Raw genomic sequence first — 20,187 nt, 5'->3', positions numbered from 1 at the left:
TTGTGGGCGTGGTTTCAAATGGGGCGTGGTTAGTGCCGAGAAAAGTTCTAAGAAGATGGAGCGGGGACAGGAGGGCGGGTATCCTGAGAGGCCACCTTGGGAGGCGGAGTCCTCCGGGGCGGGGCCAGGTGAACTGGCTCGGGAACCCGCGGGTGCGGCCGGAGAAGGTGGGGCCGGCTGGGGCGGGGAGGGAGGTCCCCGACCGCAGAACCTCCGGCTTCCGCCCGGCCCCAGCCTGTCACCAGCTCCGCGGGTCCCGGCCCAGGTGAGTGAGGGGCCCCAGGCACATCCAGGATCGGGGATGATTGTGGGAGGGGAGTCCTCTCTTTTCCAGGTGGGGCCATTGGCTCGCAGGGAGAATCTGAGTGTAGGTCCAAGAGCATCAGCGGACGTAGAAGGGTCGCCTGATTGGGTCGCTGTGCGTCACGCGTGTCCGTGTACCTGGGCGTACCTGGGAGTGCATCTCGAAGCTTGTTTCCTGTGCAACACGAAAAGCCTCCCTGTTTCCACTTTGCCTGAACAATCTTTTTAAACCACAAACCAGATCGCGCCTCTCCCTCATTTAAAAGCCTTCCGTAACCCCCATAGCATCCCGCTAAAATGAGAATTTGGGGTGCACCAGAATGGTCTCTTCCCTGCCGACTTCGCCGCTGTCCACTTAGCTCCTTGCTTGGTGCATTCCAGCTACAACGGCTTACAACGGCTTCCTTGATGCTGTAAAGTGAAAAGAGTTAGCTCTGTCTCACCCCCAGGCCTTTGCACTTGCTGTCCACCCTCCCATCCCCCACCCCAGTCCCCATCACCTGTCTGGAACTGCTCTTTCTCTGAAACTTTGCGTGACTGTCTCCTTCCCTTTACCGAGGGCTCAGTTCCAATGTCACCTGGTGGGAGACCTTCCTGACTATACATTATTTACAGTAGCTGTCTCCTCCGGTCTTCTTTATCACAATTTCCGTTTTATCATCTTCAGTGATTACTCGTAGACATTATCTTCTTCGTTCGTTGTGTGCTATTTATTGCTTGTCTTGCCCACCAGACAGCACAGGGCAGAGCTTTGATCTCATTCATCACTGTGTCTCCAGGGTCTAGAACAGGTCCTGGAACATAGTAAGTGCTCAACCAATCAGTGTTTGCTCAATGTCAAGTTTGAGTACCATTGTCTAACTGTGTCCACATGTCCACGTGTAGGTGGTGGACCCCCTCCACATGTGTGTACATAGGTGTGGTCTATAGAGCATGAATAACCCCCTTCTTTTCTCCATGTCTGCCCCTAACCCACTCTCTTCCTGATTCTGCTCCCTTCTTCTCTCCCCTGCCCAAATATCCAGAAATTATTCCAAAGGATGAAGGGCAGGAGGAGGGTTTATTTGGCCTGTGTCTAACCTACACCCACTCTGAGCTCCCCCCTCATCCAAATTCCCCTCCTCCAAACCAATGAGAGCCTTGTGAGTGACCCACCTGTGTGCCCACTAAAGAGGGCACAAGACAGAGGAAGCTGGCATTTGGGGACTCAAGACAGAGGCTGGCCTGGCCCAGCTGACAAACAGGAAGTACACAGGCGTCCAGGAGACACACCTGGTGTTCAGGCATGCAGCACCTGGGGCGGGCCTGGGAACTTCTTGCCGGTTTCTGGCCCTCAAGGCCCTGCTGACTCAGGATGAGAGAATCCTGGTGCTATTTCCCTGCACACCCAGCCAGGCCCAGAACCCCTTAGGGGTGGAGGAAGTGAGAAGCAGACCCGCTGCTTCCCTCTCATCCAGGGCAGGTTTTCTCCACCAGACACCGGAGACACACAGGGCCTGAGGCCCGGCCAATACCAAGGGAGTCCCAAAATGTCAGAGACCTGACTTTGACCATAATAATAACAAACCGTATGGCTCCAAAATCTAAGACTCTGCAAATGCCAAATGGCTGTTTGCTGGCATTTCTACAAAAGATGACTTTTTAATGTCCTTAAAATTGTATTGCATCGGAGGGGCACCTGGCTGGCTCAGTCGGTGAAGCATGTGATTCTTGATCTCAGGGTTGTGAGTTTGAGCCCCATGCTGGGCACAGAGCTTAGTTTAAAATATAGTAATAAATAATAACATTTTTTTTAAATGGTGTTTCATTGGAAAGACACATATGGGTTAGATTTTCTTACAACTTAAGAATTCTTGAGTGTGTACACAGACTGATTTCAAGGTAGCGATTACTGAAATACATTCACTCTGGCCTGGAATGTTCTTTTGCCCAGCTGGCTCACTCCCTCAAAATCCTCCAAGTTGTCACTGACTGAGACCTTCCCTGGCCACCCTATGGAAAATCTTCTCTCCACCACTTGAATCTTCATATCCCATCCCTGGCTTCATTTTCCGACTTACGTCTTTCTGTTCTATCTATTCCTTCATCTCCTTATTTATTTTCTTAATTCCTGTCTCCCCCACTGGAACAGCAGCTCTCCAAGGGCAGGGATACCCCTGTTTTTGTTCACTGCTGGGCCTCTGGTGCCCAGCAGCACCTGGCACATGGTGGGTGCCCCATAAATATTCGTTTGAGTGAATTAGGTAATGAGTTTTCTCTGAAATGTAGCATCATATCATCGGCATGAAAATTGCACTACATTTGAAGGGAGTGCCTGGGTCTTCTCCCTTTGCAAGAATCCTAGTGAATGCACAGGTGTGTCCATGAGATCACAGCCAATTCTAAATTGAAGTTAATCATAGCCCAATTTATATGATGTAGATATATGAATCTAGCATAAATATATATAAACAAAATCTAATAGATATCTATTTTTGTCTATGAGTGACTTGTTTAACTTAGAATACGTTTATATGTTATATATTTAGAATATGTTTATATGTTAGAATACAGAGAGAGAGAAAGTTGCATTTTACGGTTGATAGGATGTGGGCTACTGTCTCCAAAACTAAGGGGAATATAGAAAGGCTGACCCAGCCACCCAGGAAGCTTAGGAAGCAGGAATAATTCTTCCCATTTTACAGATGTGGAAGACTGAGGACTGTTGAAAGTACAGAGTTCAGCCCCTGCACCCTCTGCCCCCAAGAGCTCCATGCAGGTGCTACAGGATGGAGAGGACCTTACCAGCCAACCCTGGTACCACGGCCCCCTGTCCCGTCAGGTATCTCTGCTTCCTGCAGGGCCTCAGCACCTCTGATAGGGAACCTCTCCCACTCTTGAACTACTGGGGACTTCTGGGGACTGCTGGGGTCCTGAGGAGGGACTTACAGTCAAGGTCTACTGGAAGGGGTGTCTGAGGGTCTGGGAACCGTCTTGAAGCTTGCTTGGCATCGTGGCATGCTCCCCGCCTGGACTCCTTGGCTTTGCTTATCTCTCCATCTGGGGCCCAGGCATCGGCAGCCATCAGGGTCCCGTCTCCCTCTTTTATCACCTTCAGTGACTACTCTTAGACATTATCTATCTTCTTCATTCATGTTCATTCATATTCATTCATTGTGCTTCATTGTTGCGTGTCTTACCCGCCCCCCGACCCTGGACAGCACAGGGCAGAGCCTTGGCCTCATTCATCACTGTGTCTCCAGGGTCTAGAACAGGCCCTGGCGCACAGTCAGTGCTCAGTCCGTGTTGTGCACTCTTGACATCTCGCGCTCAACCCAAATCTTACTCATTTTTTTACCCTCAGGAGTCCTGGGACCCTGGCCATCCAGTCAAATTGCAAGAGTCCCTTATTGCTTAGTGGTTAAAACCCCAGCCCTATAACTTACATTTTGTATGCCCTTGGGCAAGGTATTTGACCTATCTGGGCCTCAGTCTCCCCATCTGTAAAATGGGCATGATGGTATCTACTACTTAACCTTGGTGAAGGATTAAATGAGTTCATATGTTTTACATCCACAGCAGGGCCTGGCATGTAGGAAAGGCTACATGTGTGCACCATATGGATTGTTCAGTCCTCAGTTCCCATCACCGACTCCACTTTGCCTCCCTCTGGTGCTGTGGCCTCTGCCCGTTTCCACACTGGCCACTACAGCTGGCATAAGACCACCTGAACATTTTTATAACAGGATTTCCAGGCTGCAATCAGTTTGGAAGGATCCGGTGAATGGCACTTTTTGAAGCCACATTTGTGCATCAAGCCTTGTGCATTTACTCAGGTTGCATGTTGCATTAGTCAGTATTAGCTAGCTGCAGCAACAAACATCCCCGAGATGTCCCTGGCTAAACACAGCCAATATTCTGGGGCTTGTCCATGTTACAGTACAAGCTGGTTGAGGAGTGGGGAATGTGGAGCTCCAGAAGTCAGTCAAGACCCAAGCTCTTTCTAACCTGTGGTTCTGCCTTCCACAAGGGCTTGGGGGACATCCCCTGACAGGCAGGGGACAGAACCTGTAGGATTGTGCAGGAGGGCTGTGTGAGCCAGGCCTGGACATTCTCAGCAATGGTTCTGCCTCATCCTATTGGCCAGATCGTGTCAGATGACGACTAACTGCAAGAGAGCCTGGGAAACGTATTCCAGAGGTGTGCCCATGAGAAAACCGGAAATGGTTTGCTGCAAAACCACCGGTCTCTGGGGTGGCTTTTCTTGGGTGTGGGGATGGGAGTGAGGAATCACAATGAACTGCAGATCTGGGCTGATGGCTAAGCCCCCTGCCTCCTGTCCTCCATCCCCAGAAGGCTGAGGCCCTCCTGCAGCAAGACGGGGACTTCTTGGTTCGAGCCTCCGGGTCCCGGGGGGGCCGCCCAGTCATCTCCTGCCGCTGGCAAGGCTCAGCCCTGCACTTCGAGGTGCTCCATGTGGCCCTGCGTCCCCGGCCAGGCCGGCCCACAGCCCTCTTCCAGCTGGAGGATGAAAGGTTCCCAAGCCTGCCCTCCCTGGTTCGCAGCTATGTGACTGGACAGCGTCCACTGTCCCAGGCCACGGGGGCTGTGGCCTCCAGACCTGTGATACGGCAAGGACCCATTCGACGCAGTTTTAGTGAGGACACCCTCCTGGAGAGCCCAGCTCGGTCAGAGCTGCCCAGGTACTCATAGACTCTCTACCTCACCAATGATACCTGATACCCACCTGTGCACTAACCGATACTGACATTTGGGCCTGGATTGATGGGGCAGGGGCTGTGCTGTGCATCGTAGGACATTGAGCAGCACCCCTGGTCTCTACTAGATGCCTATAGAATCCTCTCCACCCCACCCCCAGTTGTCACAACCCAAAGATGTCTCCTGACACTGTCAGGTGTCCCCTAGGAGTAGAGCACCCTGGTTGGGGTCCGCTGGTGCTGAGTGACTAGATAGAGGGTTTTCTGGGCATCAGTGGAGGCTGCCTGCTCCGGGTGGGACTACACATCTCCCTCTTCTCTGTCCCCCAGGGCTAGGAAGCGGAGTGACAGTCAGCCCGCAGGTTTGGAGCACATGGGGCAGTCAAGAGAAGACCACTCTGAACCAGGTAAGGGTCTACCAGGATAGCACAGGGACCCAAGATTGCTTTCTACTCACTGCCTGACTGATACGGCACAGATGACTTAACCTCTTGGAAACTGGGGACAATAAGACTTTCAAAATTGTGGGGCACCTGGGTGGCTCGGTCACTAAGCGTCTGCCTTCGGCTCAGGTCATGATCCCAGGGTCCCAGGATCAAGCCCTGCATTGGGCTACCTGCTCTGCAGGAAGCCTGCTTCTCCCTTTCCCACTCCTCCTGCTTGTGTTCCCTCTCTTGCTGTGTCTCTCTCAAATAAATAAATAAAATCATTTTTTAAAAAAGACTTTTGGGGCACCCGCGTGGCTCAGTGGGTTAAGCCTCTGCTTTTGGCTCAGGACATGATCTCAGGGTCCTGGGATCGAGTCCCGCATCAGACTCTCTGCTCAGCAGGGAGCCTGCTTCCCTCTCTCTCTCTGCCTACTTCTGATCTCTCTCTGTCAAATAAATAAATAAAACCTTAAAAAAAAAAGACTTTCAAAACTGTCATGGTGATTAAGAAATCCACAGGCACTTTTGTAGGGGCTTAAAACTGGGTGACTTTTTAAAAAATATTTTATTTATTTGAGAGAGAGAACACAAGATGGGGGAGAATAGGAGAGGGAGAAGCAGGCTTGCCACTGAGCAGGGAGCCCAACACAGGACTCTGGGATCATGACCTGAGCCAAAGGCAGATGCTTAATGACTGAGCCACCCAGGCGCCCCACTCCAACCAGTCTTGTTCCTGCCTCAAGGTCTTTGCACTTGCTGTTCTGGTCATGGGAAAACCCATGCCCCTAATCTTTTCCTGACTGACTCCTTCTTATTTAACTTGAGTTCCTCAAAGTAGCTGACCCTGGCCATCCTACCTAAAAGGGGATTTTCCTTATGCCCTGTCTGCCCCATCTGCCCTGCCTCCCCACTCCCCATTCATCATGAACCCTCACTGCCTGCTGCTGTACTAAGTGCTGAGATATATCACTCAATAGAAAGACAAAGACCTTTGCCCCGTGGTTCCAACATCCTACTGGAGGTAGATGGACATTGACAACAAAAAAGAGTCTGCTTTGGGGTAAAAGTTGAAAGTAAAACAGAGTCAGGGAGATTAGGAATAGGGGGATGGGAGAATTACAATTTTAAGTAGTAGTCAGGACAGGCCACATGGAGAAAGATTTGAAAGACGTGAAGGAGGAAATGATGTGACTATCTGAGGAGGTGAGAGTGACCCTGGCAGAAGGAACAGCCAGTGCAAAGGTCCTGGGGCCAAAACAAGAACTTGAACTATTCATTCAACCAAAAGGATGTGAGTGGAGCTGAACTATCTGAGACTCAGATCTGGGGGCTTTTTTTTTTTTTTTTTTTTTTTCCCCTACTCTGAGGACTTTGGTTTTCACTCAGAATGAGCTAGAACCATGGGAAGGTTTAAAGTCCCTATAAGAGGGACTATTTATATGGCTGGTAAATAACAGCATCTCCCAAAAGTCTGGATGCAGCTTTAAGTTCTGATAACCTCAGAAGCAACCATGCCACAGACTTCATTTGAAAGTTTGATAAGTGTAGTTTCTTCGATGCTTTTGGAGTTTTGTGAATTTCGAATAATTTTTTTTCTATTTTAGTTTTATATGTTAGAGGGGCAGCAAAGAATTCACATTTAAACTGTAGCATTCAGAATTCATGCCCAAGTGTTAAAGAAAGTTCATTTTCAGACCACTGATAAGTGTGTAGCGTTTATATAGATGAAGTGGTAAGTTCAAAGCCAACCCGAAAGACACAGTTATTGACTTGGTGAGCCGGGGGGATGGTAACCCATCAAGCCGCCCACCCCATCCAGCTATCTTTTCTGTGTACCCCCTTTACTCCATCTTGTTTGACCCCTAGGAGCCTCCGCTGTGCCCATGGGTGCCCTCCCTCGGATGGGTAGTGACCCCGTGTTGCTGAAGACCCCGGCTCCTCTGGGGTCCGTTGTTGACAGCCTCAGGGCCTCTGATGGGCAACTTCATGCCAAGGCACCAACCAAACCACCTCGAACACCCTCACTGGTGCTGCGTGAGGCATCTGAACGCCCCCCAACATACTGTGAGCTGGTGCCCCGAGTGCCCAGTGCCCAAGGAACTCCCCCGGGCCACAGCGGCCCAGAGACAGAGGCCCCGTGGTGGGAAGCCAGTGAGGAAGAGGAGGAAGAGAACAGAAGTTTTACAAGACCCGAGGCCGAGGTCTCTTTCTGGCCCCCTAACAACCCCTTCTGCCTGCTGGGCCCCCAGAATCGGCCCCTGGAACCGAGAGTCCTGAGTACTCTCCGTGACCTATTCCTGGAGCACCATCCTGGGAGCACCGCCCTGCACCTATTATTGGCGGATTGCCAGGTGGGTCGACTACCCGGCCACAAGGCCCAACAGCACCTCACACCCATATATTCATTCTCTTCAGCTGACCTTCCCACTAACAACCACCGCCCCCCCCACCCCGCCCAGGCTACAGGCCTCCTAGGAGTGACCAAGGCTCAGCGGTGCGCCATGGGGGTCACCTCCGGCCTGGAGCTGCTCACTCTTCCCCATGGGCATCGCTTAAGGTTGGAACTTCTGGAAAGGTGAGCCAGCCGCCTGGAATCCCCGGGGTCTTCAAACCTCCCCCCATTCACGGACCCCCAGGGAGGAGGGGAGATCGGCAAAGCTTCCCCCCGCCCCCACGCCGCTCACCTCCGAGTCACAAACCTTCCACTGCCCCCAGACCCTCGCTCTCCACCTCCACAGACACGAGGCGCTGGCGCTGGCCGGGGCGCTGGCCGTGCTGGGCTGCGCGGGGCCGCTGGAGGAGCGCGCGGCCACCCTGAGGGGCCTGGTGGAGCTGGCCCTGGCGCTGCGGCCAGGGGCGGCCGGGGACTTGCCTGGACTGGCCGCGGTCATGGGCGCCCTGCTCATGCCCCAGGTGCGTGGGGAGCAGAAATGAGGAGGAAGCCGAGGGCAGGTGATGGGGGAGAGGGAAGAGACTGCACGTTCAGGGCTTCCCTCCCAGGTGTCCCGGCTGGAACGCACGTGGCGCCAGCTCAGAAGGAGCCACACGGAGGCGGCGCTGGCCTTCGAGCAGGAGCTGAAGCCGCTGATGCGGGCACTGGATGAGGGCGCGGGTGAGTGGCGGTCCTTGGCGCCGCACACCAGCTCTAAACGGAATCCTAATCCAGCTCTAGGCCCCGCACGTCAAGTCCGTTCACCATAGGCTCCGCCCTCTTCGCTCTAGGCCCCGCCCTTCGCGTCCGGCTCTGTCCCGGGGCCCAAACCCTAGGCCCCGCCCCCGCCCCGGTCCTAGCCCTGACCCGAGCCAGCTCGGTGCTAGGCTGGAACCAGTGTTTCTGGGCTTCTGCTGCTACGGTCCGCCTCGACCCCGTCTCCCACCCTCTTCACCCTGGCCCCGTCTTCGGCCCCAAGCCTAGCTCGGAGCCCTTCTCCGCACAGGCCCCTGCGAGCCGGGCGAGGTGGCGCTGCCGCACGTGGCACCGGCCGTGCGCCTGCTGGAGGGCGAGGAACTCCCGGGGCCGCTAGACGAGAGCTGCGAGCGGCTGCTGCGCACCCTGCACCGGGCGCGTCAGGTGGCCCGGGACGCGCCCAAGTTCCGTGAGGCGGCAGCCCGGCGCCTACGAGGTGAGTGCTCCCCTCTGCTCCCGGCTGCCTGACGGCCCCGACTTCCCGAGCACCCCGCAGGCTCCAACCGAGGACCCCAAACCCCTCCAGGCCAGGCACCAGAGCCTCCCGCCACGCCTCCCGGAGCCCCACCCAGGCCGGGACGGCCCGGCCCCCGGGGAGCTCTCACCCCGAGTCCGAGTCGCAGCCAACAGTGTTGACAGGAATAGAGCTCTCCACCCCAAAAGGGTTGGCCCCCCGCCCCAGAGCCACGTCCACAGAGTCCCACTCTCCGCCCCCACCCCCGTTCCCGCTCCCACCTGAAACGACCCTGCCCCCAGAGGATCTCGAACCCTTCAACAATGCCTAGCTAGCTCTCTCCAAAATGAGTCAGTCCTTCAACCTGGCAGAACAGCGCCCCACCCCCCCACCCCCCCATTGCGTTCAGAGCCAAACCCTTCCTCCCGTCCCGGGGCAGCCCAGCCTCCCGAATCCCCAACCTGGCTTATTCCGCTTTCGCTGGCGACCTAAGCACGCCTCTCTCTCCAACGTGGCTCTGTCTCCCCCAAAAATGTGTCGCACTGGGCAGCCCAGACTCCAAATCTTGCCTCCCTTGCGGCTCCATCCCCAGGCACAGCCCCTAAGGGCCCCCCACCCACCCACTCACCCACCCGGCATCGCGCCCTGGAACGGACTGCCCCCATGCACCCGGGCAGAGCCTGCTTCCACCGAGCCCCTTGGCCACCCCACCCCCAGTCCTGCGGAGACCCCAAGCGCCCCCTCCCCGTCAACCCCGCCCAGTTGTGCAGAGCTTGGGGCAGAGTCCCTCCAGTCCCAGCTGGGACAAAGTTCTAACGCAAGAAGGCAGGTGTAGAGTGGGGCGAGGCCGGAGCCTGGCCCCCGCCCCCAGCCCGCCTGGCCCCGCCCCCAGGATTCCGGCCGAACCCGCAGCTGAGGGAGGCCCTGACCACAGGCTTCGTGCAGAGGCTCCTCTGGGGAAGTCGAGGAGTCGGGGCGCCACAAGCCGAACGTCTCGAGAAGTTCCAGCGCGTCCTCAGTGTCCTTTCACAGCGCCTGGAGCCGGATGTTTGAAAGCACAGACCCCCTTCTTCATACTGGGACACCCCCTGCAGACACCATGGAAGTTGCCCCACGCTGTTCACATAGCCCAGCGCAGCGGGAGCCCAGATTCTGCCTTACACAAGGGGGAAGGGGGGATTTGCAAAAACCCACAGCACTCCCCCAAAAGGTACATGGATCCTAGGGTGAGGGAGGTGTCTGGAGGCCCTATCCCACCTCCCACCCCCAAGCACGGATCTTATGAATGGGGAACTCACGCTCTTAATGGTAAGAGGACTTGCAGACCTTCTACTCAGAAGCCAGATGCAAACGCTTACAAGCTGTGTGACTTCTAGCAAATGGCTCAGCCTCTCTGTGCCTGCCTTCAACATCAAAGTGAGGCTGTGTACTTTCCAGGGGTTGTCACAAGGGATTAAAGCTCAGTGTTCAAATATGAGGGGTGGAGAATGCCTGGTACACAGTAGGCGCTCAACACTGCCTTTTCTCAGTAAAGCTGTGGTAAACACAGAAAGGATGTTCGGTGCTTTTCTCCGTACACTGAAGTCCCAGACAAGCACCCAACTCTGGGGAAGTTTTGTCCAAGGTGTACCCGAGTTTACCTCCTCTTCCTCATTCCCTCTGTGGCCAGGAAGGAGGCTGGCATTTGCAAATGCCAACCCAGGTTGTAAATTTACCAATCAGGCACAGACTCCGAAAGCTTTATAGAATTTTTTATATAAAACAAAATGGCCCTAGCCCAGCGGCAGGAAGAAAAGATTTGAAACACGAGTATGTACATCAATGATGGAAGGCACAGCGGGTCCCTCTGGGACGAGGAGTGGGATGGTGGGGGGCAGCAGGTTACACAGGTCTCAGCTGAAGCCACAGGGGGCAGAAATAAAGTGCGTGGGTCCTGGGGCCCCCCGTGGCCCAGAAGCAGCAGCCAACAGCCCCCTTCTTCCCGCCTGTGGCAGGGTTCAGTTGAGCGTGACACGGAGGTAGGAGGTGGGCACATAGCCCTCACCTCCCTGTTTCCGCCTGACCCGGGTCCAGCCGTCGCCTTTGTCCTCCTCCATGAGACTGAGGTCTTCACCCTCGGCCATGGAGATGGTGCCCTCGCTGGACCCTGTCGTGGAAGGGGCAGTAGGCTCAGATCTGCTTCGGGTGAAGGTAAACGGGGCCCAGCCAAAAAGACCGCCCAGCCCCTAAGCAGGCGATGGGACCCACACACGGGCCTCACCTTCAAAGTGGTAGATGGCCACACAGTGCCCTATGGGGGATGCCGACTCCTCCTCAAAATCCTCGTCAAACTCCGTGTAGATGGGGGCATCCTGGCCCTCCTCGGACAGGGGCTCCTCAGAGCTGGGGGGGGGAGAGCGAAGCAGGTCAGGACAGGCCTCCCAGATTGTGGGGACCGACCCCAGTCCAGCCTCCGCGCTCACCTCTCCTTGGGATCCTGTGACCCACTGTTGTTGCTGCTGCTGCTGTCTGGGGGCGCACTGGCTGGGGGGTCTGGAGGCCGGGTGTGGCGGCCCAGGCTGTCCCCCCGGTTGCTCAGGACCCGGCTCTCGGCTTCTGCCAGCCAAGCCTGAGAGGAGGGAGTCACACGGTCAATTCCAGGGCAGGCTGCGGGGTCAGCCCATTCTGGGACTGGAGGTTTCCTGAGATCACCCATGCACACCCAGCGCTGTGATGAGAAGCAGCTGGAGCCCCACCCCCACCCAACACCTCCCTGTCCCCATCCCCCCTCCACCCCCCCCAGGAAGTGACTCAGCTAGGCCCGCTGGCCCCCACCCCTCCCCAGGGTCTTCCCTGACCTCATACTTCTGCACTTCTAATTTCAGCCGTTCGATGTTGTTCAGGGTTTCCGTGATCTGGGGCTCCAAGCTGGCAGGGTCCCCCATCTGGGGCGTCTTCTCATACACATCCTTCATTTTCTTCAGGGCTTCTCTAGGATGACACAGATCAGAAAGGACAGTCCCGTATGACTTCACCAGCGGAAAAAAATAAGTGCTTGGCTTCAGGGAGCCAGGAGCAAGAGAAGCCAGTGTTTACACTGCGAATGCTGGCGCTTCACTGCCTGGGTTCGAATCCCAGCCTGGGCGTTTCCTCGCCTGTGAGTCTGGGTGAGGTTACTGACCTCTGTCTCGGGATGCTAATCTGGAAAATGGGGACGATGAGGCATGGATCTCATGTGAGTGGCTGCGAAATGAGAAGGGCGTCTCCGTTTATTCAGATACATACTGTACCCACTGCATACCAGGCCCCGTTCCAGCCATCAGAAGTACAGCCCCCAACAAGACCATCAGGATTCCGCCCTGGCTCCCAATCTCAGGAGAACCGGGGAATGCCCGTGAACTTAGACAAAGGATCTGAAACAGCGTACGGCACACGGTAGCTATAAATGCTCGGTGTTCTTAGCATTAGTCCCTGTTTCCTCCAAGACTACATACACAGGCAGAAGTAATAACAAGCATAGACCTTGGAATGTCAAACGTGGGGTCCACCTCTTTCCAGTCCTAATGCCACATCCAGGCCACAAAAGAGGAAACAAGCAGAGGTGGGACAGCTGGCTTTGAGGGACAGACTCCACAACATGCTCCCTTCACCCCTACATCCTAAAGACCCAGGAGGCGCCTGGGGGGCTCAGTCAGTTAAGCTTCTGTCCTCTGCTCAAGTCATGATCCTGTGGTCCTGCGATCGAGCCCGCATCGGGCTCCCCGCTCCCTCTGCCCCTCCATATATAGTTTGTGATCTCTCTCTCTGATAAATAAAATCTTTAAAGTAAACAAAGAAATAAAAATAAAGTCTCAAGAACTGCAAGGTTCCGAATGGAACTTCACACCAACAAAAGCTTCATACGATAAAAGTTTTGCCCGAGAGGTTCCATGTCAACGGCAAAACAGAAATGGGCCGCCCATCCACAAGTAGCAAATGTCATTCCTATGATTTAAGAGGACTGGGAGGAGGATCTTGTTGCTTGGAAGGAGTGAGTACAGATTTATTTTTTAACCTGGCAGACTTTTTTATTGCTAATATTTTAAGTGTTTGAGTTATTAAACAGATAATCATGTTGTTGTTGTTTTCTTTTAACCAATTATCGTAGCGAATGAGACGAACAGGTGTTTTTATATTGAACCATCTTTGCATTACTGGAATAACACCCAATGGATCATGACTCGTCTCTTAAAAAAAATTACGTTTGGGGCGCCTGGGTGGCTCAGTGGCTTAAGCCTCTGCCTTCGGCTCAGGTCATGATCCCAGCGTCCCGGGATCGAGCCCCGTATCAGGCTCTTTGCTCAGCCAGGAGCCTGCTTCCCGCTTTCTCTCTGCCTGCCTCTCTGCCTGCTTGTGATCTCTCTCTGTCAAATAAATAAATAAAATCTTTTTAAAAAAAAAAAACTAGGTTTTTATTACAGGTAAAAGGCACTAATGCGAAAGTTCCCACTTGAACCGCATCTAAGTGGACGGTTCCGTGGCATTAAGTACATTCACGCTACGGTGCGACCATCCCCTTCACGTGAAACGTTATTTTTAAAATATATCATCGGATCTGTCTGGCTAGGATTCTGCATTTAAGATCCTAAGTGAAGGAAAATGAGTCCAGAATCTGAATTTCTTGAATTCTCGCTGATACAGGAAGTCATTCCACCAGCCTCTGACTGAGCTGGCAGCTTTCACTCTTTTCTGTTTGCTGCAAGAGAGGAAGTAACTGTTTCCTTTTAAGTGTGGGAGGAATCACCTATAAAACCACCAGGGCCTGGGGCTTGCCAGGAAGAGAGCTTGGACTACCGTTTCAGCATAATTCGGTTATTCTTTTATTTTGTTCCCGGCCTGTCCCCAACCTTACCTCTGGTCGACCTCCTTCTGGAGCTCACGATTCCGTTCTTCCAGCTGCTGCTGAAGCCGTTTCCTCTGTTGTTCTGGGGGCAAGTGGCTGAAATCCTCGGTCACCACTGTCTGCAAGGTGGGAAGAAGACTGAGTTTGGGATCAGGGATTCTCCGCTTCCAGGCTCTAAGACAGTGTGAAGACATACCAAGTCCACCTTCCTCCCCACCCAAGGTTCTTGGGGGGCAAGGCCATGCACAGAGCAAAGCGGGTCCGGGTCTGGCAACCAGAGGAGGGGGCCCAGCCCGCAGCAGGAAGCGAGCCCAGGGTCCCGCCACCCAGCCGCTGGGCGGGCTAGGGCCGCCCCCTCCTCACCCGGAGGCCTCACTTACCCCACGGCTGCCTCGAAGGCTGCGGAAGGATGCTAGCCGCGGTTTGACTGACTTACTGATCTCACTCAGTATGGCCAAGGGGTCGAGGCCGGAGCGGGGGGATGGGGGTCCGTTAGGCAATGCGGAGGGCAGGGGGCCCCCCAGGGGGGAGAGGGGTGGGGGGCGTGGCTACCGGCGGGGGCAGGGGAGGGGGTGGGTCAGGAGGGGTGGGAGGATGTAGAGAAGGAGGATGGATGGACGGACGGACATAATAAAGAAAAAAGAAAAACAAAATGGAGAAAAGAAAAGGAAAAAAAAAAACGGTAAGAAAACCACAACTCAAGATGCACAATCACACACAGAAAATGCATGCAGAGAGCAACACGAAAATCCGGGAGGTGGTGGGGAGGGCATTAGACTGTGAGCCGGAAGGCCAGACCCCTCCCTACCCACTAAGTCACCCCTCCCTCGAATTCTGTATCTAGTACCTAGCCTGGGGGTTGAGGGTAGGGAGGGCGCAGGGAGGCCCAGGGTTCTATCCACCCAGCTTTCTGGGCTCACAGTCTAGAAGGTACAGGGAGATGCACTCAGGGAATCAAGGTCTCAGACAGGTATATGGCCACAGAGGTTGGAGGCAAGCTGAGGAAGGGAGAAGGCATCAAGTGTCAGAAGGGTCACAGGTGGGTTGAAGCTCGGGGAGTCTCGTGACTACAGACAGGTATCTATTTTACATCAAGAGGGATCAGAAGCATGTAACAGGGGTCATGAGATGTAAACTTAGGGGGTGTCTAAGGTATAAATCGGGGGGGTCCAGGTATATGTTTGACATTATAAGCCAAAAATCCTAAGAAAAAACAGCCTGAGGGTCAGGGGCCCAAGGACCCATTGGCAGGACAAAGAGAAACTCCAGGGGAGTCCTGAAGACAAGTATCTTAAGCCCTCATCAGGCCCTGAATCCCAGAAGCAGGTTTTCTCCCAGCATCCCAAGAAGCAGCAGACAGACGCCACAGGCCCCCTCCCTGCACCCCCTCAGCCTTGGGGGACTCCCAGGCCAATAGCCGGGCCGCCTCCCTTCCCTCCAGCCTGGGCCTGCAGCCAAAAGGAAAATTCCTGCCTGGGACTCAGCGTCCTGGCGGCTGGGGCTGACTCAGTGGGGGCCCCCCTGTCCCCACTCACACTCCCCCTCCCGAGGGCCCCGGCCCCCACCTTGTTCTTCTTTCCGAAGGGCCAGCGCTTGGCACGGCTGCGACCCGAGCCTCGGAGCTCAGGCCGTCCATCGGAGGGGGTGCCCAGGCTGCTGTCTGAGGGCACGCGGTTCATGGGCTGGCTGAAGTCTTCGAATTCCACGTCACCGGGGCGGGCAAAGCCTGACTTGTGCAGCTCGATTAGGACCTGGGAATCCTGCGAGGAGGGGCGGGGAGGGTGGCCAGGAAGCAGTCAGGGGCAAGACTAGGGCCAGGGTTCTCCTACCGCCCACCTGCCAGCCCACTTGCCCAGGACCCGATACGCACATTCTTGGCATCCACGGCATCCGCAGCCACCTTCATGCCCTCCAGACACTTGGCGATGATGGGCACCACCTGCAGCTCGGCCTCCGACAGGAGCCCATACCCGGCCCCCAAGTGGGCAGCCCGCCGCTCGTCCATGTCCTGCAGCTTCTGCAGAGGCAGAGACAGGGGCACATGCATGGGGCAAGGGGCCATGATTCAGTCCGCAGACATGATGGGGCTCCACACTGGCCCCAGCCCTGAGCCCAGTCGGGTGGGGAAAACACAAAATCGGGGGCGCCTGGGTGGCTCAGTGAGTTAAGCCTCTGCCTTCCGCCCAGGTCATGATCTCGTGATCTCATGATCTCAGGATCCTGGGATTGAGCCCCGCATTGGGCTCTCTGCTCAGCAGGGAGCCTGCTTCCCCGTCTCTCTCCACCTGCCTCTCTGCCTACTTGTGATCTATCTGTCAAATAAATAAATAAAATCTTTAAAAAAACAACAACAACAACAAAAAAACAAAATCGAACAGGGACTTCCAGCCCCAGGTGGCCAGAGGAGAGACAGGCGACGGGAGATCTGAGAGGGGAGTGTGACGAGCTCCCGCTTTGCCTTGGGAGTCAGGAAAGACTTCTCAAAGGAGGGGACAATGAAGCCAGGACTTTGACCAGACAGCTGACCCAACCGAGATACTGCCTATCGCAAGATGGAGTGGAGTGAAGACGCTAAAGCAGAAGACAGCAAATTCGAAGCCTTTCAGAGGGGCTGTTAGAGCTGGGGCTTAGCAGAATGCATAGGAGTTCCCAAAAAAATGAAAGCCAGCCACCTCTGGCGGAAGAAAACCAGTCTGAGTGAAGACAGAGCACACTGTCATTTCTAGTTCCCTTTTGATTTAGAGATCGGGACATTGCTGCTAAGGTTTTGACGAATGTGTAAGAGTCGGTTAACTTTCTGGGTCTTTCAGGGAGGGGTCTGGGGGCTCGGAATACTCACATCAAATATCTGGGGCATCTGGGAAAAGTAGAAGTGGGACTGGTCTCGGTTGAAACGCTGCAGCTGAGCCGCATACTCATTTTTGCTTTCCTCTGCCATGTGACTTCGCAGGTGGGCTTGCTGCTTGGCCTGAGAATATGGAGGCAGGGGTGGCTGCCAGGTTCGGGCTCCCTCCTGTCCGGACCTCCAAGCCCATCCCAGAGCCCACAGGTACCTTCTCCACGTCAGCCTTGGTGGCATTGATATCCTGATCGAGTCGCTCAGCCGTCTGGGCTGCCTTTTCAGCCTCCCGGCAGTCCCGCTCAAACTTCCGCTTACTCTGGGGGGGACACAACCAGAAGGAGGTAGTAGGTGAGAAAGCAAGGTTTCAGAGACTGGGGCAGGGATCGGGGAACATCACTAGCAAATGGGGGAGGGGGAGCGCAACGGGCAAGCTGGAAACCCGTGGGAGAGAGGGAGAAAGTCTCCAAGTCAGACAACACAGGCAGATCCAGGGGCCAGTTACCCTCTCCGTGGCCACAAACTCACATTCTCCAGCTGTTTGAAGCCACTCTCCAGCTGCTGCTGAGCCCGGCGGCCTTCCTGAAAGTGCTGTGCAAACAGAAATGGTCAGGTTCCCCTGGGTTGAGGTGGCGGTCCTTGGAAGACCCAGAGAGGGAATCACTCACCATCTTTCTCTCCTGTTTCATCTCCTGTGAGTACTTGGCCAGCTCGAGACACACACGGACGCTGAGGTTCTCGGCCACCAGCTCCCGCTGGCCCGCAAAGTCATTCACCTCCTGGAGAATTTGCACGAAGGACTGCTGCTGGCTGAACCTGGGGCAAGATGAGAGGGGGCGGCGAGCCAGGGTCAGGCACCCACCCCCCATCCCTCAGGAGCCTGATGCTCCAGGAACCACCTCCATCGTGGGAAAGGGAAAGCCCCAATACATTCCTCCTGGAAGCAACCATAAATTCCGGTCCACATCCCTTATCCCAAGCCCTTAACTGGGATGTGTTTCAGAACTCAGAATTTTTGAGGTTTAGAAAGGGAATAAAATGCTTATGCCATCTTTTATGCATCACCCCAGCGGGATCACGGGCAGCATCCTGTAACCAAACACTATAAATATTTTTTGCAGTGAGAGGTATTACTAGTCACACGAAGTGGGATAAAAACCAAGGACGTGACGACCATTAAGTGAGGTCAGAAGTTGCTGCCAAACGGAGTACCAAAACAATCTTCTGATTTCTAGAGCTTTTTGGATTGTGGAACTACGCACTATCTCAGTTAATGATCGCGTGAGCCCTACAAAGCCATCATCATCGTCATGGTCATCCTGGTTCACAGGTGAGGAAAACAGGCATAAAATGCAGGTCAATTACCCAGCGGCTCCAGGTTAGTAACTGCTGGAACCTCACTCACTTAACAGGATAAGCAAAAGCAAAACTCGAGTCAGTTGCCCAAAGTCGTGGGGTTGAAAATAATGGACTTAAGATTCTGGCACAGGTGATCAGGATCGGGTGGGAACTGAACAAGAGGGCCAGGAAGTGAGACCAACACCCCGGGGGGCCCCCCAAATCTAGCCTAGCCATCCCTCTCCATCCTTACTTGGATTCTGGGTCATCTTTGGCGGGTCTCTTGGGCAGGTATTTCTTCACCAGGCTCCTAACGGAGAGAGGCAGAAAGCCTGAGCCCCCAGCGCTCCAAAAGCTTCCCCCAGCCCCAGGCGGGTGGGTCTACCCTAGGGTCTCACCTCAGCTGCTTTGCGTAAGCCTGCTCCACCTCGGTCCGCTCCTTCACGAACTTCACATATCTGTCCAACAGATCCAGCCCCCACTGCGTGTGCCGCTCGAGCACCTCAAACTGATCCTGGAAGCGGATGGAGAATTCGAGATCACCACGTTGGGAGCCCACCGCCAGAGGACCAGGCGCCAGAGAAGCCTCAAGGCTCTGAGCTAGGAGAAGGTGTGGCTTCCCGGGCCCGCCCCCGCGCAGCGCAGGGGGGTGGCAGGAAACCGGCGGGAACCCCCTCCCCTTCCCGGGAAGGGCCAGGGAACAGGGGCGGGGCCCCAGCCGGACTACAGGGTCCCCGTCTCCAGAGCGCCAAGAGGGGTGTGGAATGGAGCAGAGCCACTCCCCCCAGGCCCGGCTCCCCTAATCCCCCCTCCCAAGATTCCGGAAAATCCGGCCGGCCCGGCGTGAGTCAGGACCAGAGGGGCAGGGTTCACCGCAGTTTGGGGGGCACCAGAATGTCCAGGAGACAGGCACCATGTTACCCGGGTCGCCATGCTTCCCGGGGTCCCCCCAATATGTGATTCGGTTTCCCCCACTGACTCCACTGCAATTCCAAAAGAAATTTCAGAGTTGTGGGGGGAGGAATCTAGTTACCCCCCTGCACCCAGAAACCCAGGGATGCCACCGCCCCCATAAAAAGGAGGGCTCAGAGGTCCCGACTAGGATAAGGGGAAATTCCTGGGGCTTCCAGAGCAGAGGTTAGAGGCGGCCTAGGGGCGGCCCCTCCCAGTGCCTGGGGCGGGATGGGGGGAGGGGGCTGCTAGGTTTAGCCTCGCAGCCGCCTCCCCCCCAGAGCGTCCCAAGCCCCTAGGTGTTGATTGGAGGCGCCGAAAGGGCGGTCAGAACTTCTAAGTCCCACGTGGGGTTGAAAGTGGCCAGGGGGTCCCCTCCCCCGCCCAAGCCGGACAGGCGGGCGGCGGGCAGGGACCCAGGGGCCGTAAGATAAGCCTGCCGCCCAGCCAGGGTGCTCAAAATAGGTGACCTCGCCCAGGCGCCCCGGCCTGGTCCCAGGACTTCTGCCCTCCTCACTCTGAACCCCGCGCTCAGTTTCTCTAGTCCGCTCCTGCAAGGTCGCCTTTCGTCCTGGACGTCCTGAAACGCCCTGGGAAACTCCGAGAAAAGGCGAAAAGCGGGGACTCCAGGGGTCTCTGAAGGGGAAAGCGCCGAGCCCCCACTAAGCTCTTGCAGAAGCAAAGGGGGAGGGGGTCTGGACTCCAGAAAGGGAAGAACTTGGAGCCGGGCCGATCGTACTCACCCACAGCTCGGTGCCCCAATCCATGCTGCTCCCGCCGAACCCGCCGCCGCCGCCGCCGCGCCCGGTCCCCGCCGCCCGCCGCCCTCCGCCCTCCGCCGGGAGACTCAGCCTGGAGCGGCGCGCCCGGCCCCGCCCTCCAGGCCCCGCCCACTCCAGGCTCGGACCCGCCCCCGCAGGCCCTGCCACGCCCCCATCTGCAGGGAGGCCCAGAACAGCGCCCTAAAGGCGGGACCCCCGAAGAGGCGGGACCCAACGGACGCCCCGCCCCCTCTTAAAGGCAAGTTGCCACCAGCCGCCAGTGGACCCGTGCCTTAAAGGACCCCCACCCATTTTCCAAATCCCCCGGGCCCCTCTTCCCCCCGTCTCTTCCCCAACCCTACCCCGCC

At 55.8% G+C, this 20,187-nt stretch overlaps 2 protein-coding genes across 9 annotated transcripts; one reads left to right on the top strand and one right to left on the bottom strand.

The window, feature by feature from the left end:
- The first annotated feature begins 163 nt into the window (after window positions 1-163).
- On the top strand, window positions 164-13,396 carry SH2D3A (SH2 domain containing 3A). 7 transcript variants are annotated; one of them, XM_045991507.1, is made up of 10 exons: window positions 164-265; window positions 2,988-3,124; window positions 4,636-4,985; window positions 5,331-5,407; window positions 7,295-7,779; window positions 7,888-8,003; window positions 8,167-8,341; window positions 8,429-8,540; window positions 8,866-9,051; window positions 12,033-13,396. In XM_045991507.1, the coding sequence occupies exons 2-10, from the start codon at window positions 3,056-3,058 to the stop codon at window positions 12,041-12,043; spliced, it is 1,581 nt and encodes a 526-aa protein (XP_045847463.1). In that variant the 5' UTR covers window positions 164-265; window positions 2,988-3,055; the 3' UTR covers window positions 12,044-13,396. The 7 variants fall into 7 exon arrangements, with proteins under 7 accessions (XP_045847463.1, XP_045847460.1, XP_045847462.1 ...); XM_045991504.1 differs by lacking the exon at window positions 12,033-13,396 and adding an exon at window positions 9,962-10,546 and having other exon boundaries at window positions 4,639-4,985; XM_045991506.1 differs by lacking the exon at window positions 12,033-13,396 and adding an exon at window positions 10,004-10,546.
- On the bottom strand, window positions 10,687-19,927 carry TRIP10 (thyroid hormone receptor interactor 10). 2 transcript variants are annotated; one of them, XM_045991501.1, is made up of 15 exons: window positions 19,802-19,927; window positions 18,506-18,621; window positions 18,361-18,417; window positions 17,438-17,585; window positions 17,298-17,360; window positions 16,984-17,088; window positions 16,770-16,898; window positions 15,801-15,947; window positions 15,496-15,690; window positions 14,311-14,478; window positions 13,940-14,049; window positions 11,907-12,039; window positions 11,532-11,677; window positions 11,330-11,451; window positions 10,687-11,215 (listed from the first exon to the last, which is right to left on the bottom strand). In XM_045991501.1, exons 1-15 carry the CDS (start codon window positions 19,823-19,825, stop codon window positions 11,067-11,069), a joined length of 1,812 nt encoding a protein of 603 aa, XP_045847457.1. In that variant the 5' UTR covers window positions 19,826-19,927; the 3' UTR covers window positions 10,687-11,066. The 2 variants fall into 2 exon arrangements, with proteins under 2 accessions (XP_045847457.1, XP_045847458.1); XM_045991502.1 differs by lacking the exon at window positions 14,311-14,478.
- Window positions 19,928-20,187: the final 260 nt, after the last annotated feature.

The sequence above is a fragment of the Meles meles genome, chromosome 20 (genome assembly GCF_922984935.1).
Source record: "Meles meles chromosome 20, mMelMel3.1 paternal haplotype, whole genome shotgun sequence".
In the NCBI taxonomy this organism is placed as follows: domain Eukaryota; kingdom Metazoa; phylum Chordata; class Mammalia; order Carnivora; family Mustelidae; genus Meles; species Meles meles.
This window is presented reverse-complemented; position numbering and strand designations above follow the sequence as displayed.